General features: G+C 44.2%; 1 protein-coding gene across 2 annotated transcripts in view; it reads left to right on the plus strand.

Annotated features, from left to right (window-relative positions):
* The first annotated feature begins 12 nt into the window (after positions 1-12).
* marveld1 (MARVEL domain containing 1) overlaps positions 13-2,154 on the plus strand; it is a 2,959-nt gene continuing 817 nt past the window's right edge. The window contains exons 1-2 of one of the 2 annotated variants that reach the window (XM_020601573.1): positions 13-100; positions 202-2,081. In XM_020601573.1, the coding sequence (XP_020457229.1) occupies positions 275-772 (498 nt within the window). In that variant the 5' untranslated portion in view covers positions 13-100; positions 202-274 and the 3' untranslated portion in view covers positions 773-2,081. Of the gene's footprint in view, positions 2,082-2,154 lie in introns of those variants that run through there. The other variant, XM_020601572.1, reaches the window with a different exon arrangement.

A 2,154-nucleotide genomic window follows, 5' to 3' on the forward strand; every position in this document is an offset into this window, starting at 1 on the left:
CCCCAAAAAAAACAGACGCTACATTCAGCAGAGGAAACGGAAAAGACGAAATATACAAGAAGGTTTTTCATTTCAAAACCCCGGGGCTGTGAAAAGAACAGTGAGTTCCTTTTTATACCTAACTTTGGCCACTTTCGGCTTCATTGTCAGACAACAAACCATCCATCCCGTTATTTCCACTTTTTCCTCATCTTTTCCCAGCTGTTTGCAGCTGGCAGAAAGCACCCGCCCTGTTTGGGAAAAAGGAACTGAGAGTGACCGGAGGAGCAGAGAGATGCCACCCGAAACTCTCCAGTTGCAGGTGAGGACGAATATCCTAAAGTTCCTCAAGAGTTTTTTGGGAATCATCCGGATCCTACAGATAGTGTTCGGAGCCGGGCTGTGGGTCACCATCTCCGCCAACAAATACGAAGGATCCATCCACTTCGTCCTGTTCGTCGCAGTCTTCTTCTGGCTCTTCACCCTCGCCCTTTTCTTCCTCACCCTCCTGGACAAGCAGGACCTCGTCCCGCTGCTGGGAGGGGAGCGCTGGTTGTCCACCAACCTGGCGCACGACGTGGCTGCCACCGTGCTCTACCTGCCGGCCATAGGTGTCATGATCTACAAGACGGATCGCAACTCATACTGCAACCTGGAGCAGTACAAGCACTACTGTCTGTATAAGGTCTACCTGACAGCCACCGTGTTCGCCTGCCTGTGCTGCCTGGTTTACCTCCTGTCGGTTATTTATGGAGCCTGCAGGAAGTGTAGGGGCGAGCAAACTGTTATCTGAGACTGAAGAGGGGGTGATGGTAACAGGGAGGGAAGAGGGGATATGGGTCTTTGAGGGGGTATCCACAGCAAGATGATGAATAGTTAACTTCACTGTAATTTAACTCAACAGCTACTTTAACCACAGGTATATCTCTTCCAGAATCACTGGTTTTGTCAGTGTGGTTAAGGGATGCTGACATGAAAACATCCCAGCAGCTCCTGGTACAGAGGCCTGTAGCTATCCAGGATGAGAGTCTGATTAGGAAGGTGTTAGGAGAGCGAAGCATTGTAGCTTTTTATTGAGGCACAAGTTAAGTGTTTATTTCCTAGCTGTAGAAAAGGCCTCTTAAAGTTATATGAGTTTGGTCCAGTGATTTCATGTCATTTTCCCTCACAAAGTATATTCTTATTATAATGTATAAACAAGTTCACATTGCAGTCACCTTACATATGTTTTATAGATTTGTCTTGGTACTAGGTAGCTGCCCATCTAAAACCTCTCATACACCTTTATTTGTGACAAGGATTTCTTTTCATTATATTGTTGAAGTATATATTTTTATGTTTTTTGTACAACAGCAAACTATACTGAACAGTTACCGAAGAGTGATGGACTAACATACTAATGGACATCCTTTTGACCAGTTCTGTTTTTGTTTTGTTTGACTCAAACAATGCCTACCATTTCATCAGTGCCTTCTGTCAGAATGCTGTATACTCAACAAGGTTGTGACAACACCCCAACAACATAGATGTGATTGGTGCTACAAAACATATGCTGAACAGAAATATTCCTTAAGTGCTTATTATGTAAAGCCAAAGAGCAAAAGAGAATAAAGACCTAGTGAGCAACAGTAAGTGAGATGTTTCTTTGGTTAGGGTTTGGTCTACAGAAACATTTTTAAAAAGCTGTCTGAGGGAAAGATTTGCAAAAGTCTTTGTTATTGTTTGAGTACTTCGACAAAGAGCCGGGCTGCATGCACAAATTGTTCTTTTGCTGGCTTTTTCCAAATGAGATACAGATTTAGAGAGAGAATCCCTGAGGAACGTCCTGTCATACAACTGGCTCAACTCTGTGAAGGAGACAAGAGTCTCAACTCATTACGGTGTGTTTCCAAAGTGAACGAGCACAATATCTCACCTGTCACACAAAGGCCTCCAATCAGCTGCGTCTGCTTTAGGGAGTGAGTGACGAGCTGTCCTCTTAAACCCGTTAAACTGCAGATGGTGACTGTGTCACTGTTTAGTCACATAGCTAATGCCTACAAGTGGGACACCAACAGATAGGCATTAGTTAAGTGACCATGGTCACCTCTGCTTATGGGTCAGCAGCCTTTTGACTGAAACAACATTCTTAGGATGTACAAAATACTGTTATCTTCACTTAGGCCTGGTCGCTTT

Source organism: Monopterus albus, unplaced genomic scaffold, assembly GCF_001952655.1.
Source record: "Monopterus albus unplaced genomic scaffold, M_albus_1.0 scaffold52.1, whole genome shotgun sequence".
Lineage (NCBI taxonomy): Eukaryota > Metazoa > Chordata > Actinopteri > Synbranchiformes > Synbranchidae > Monopterus > Monopterus albus.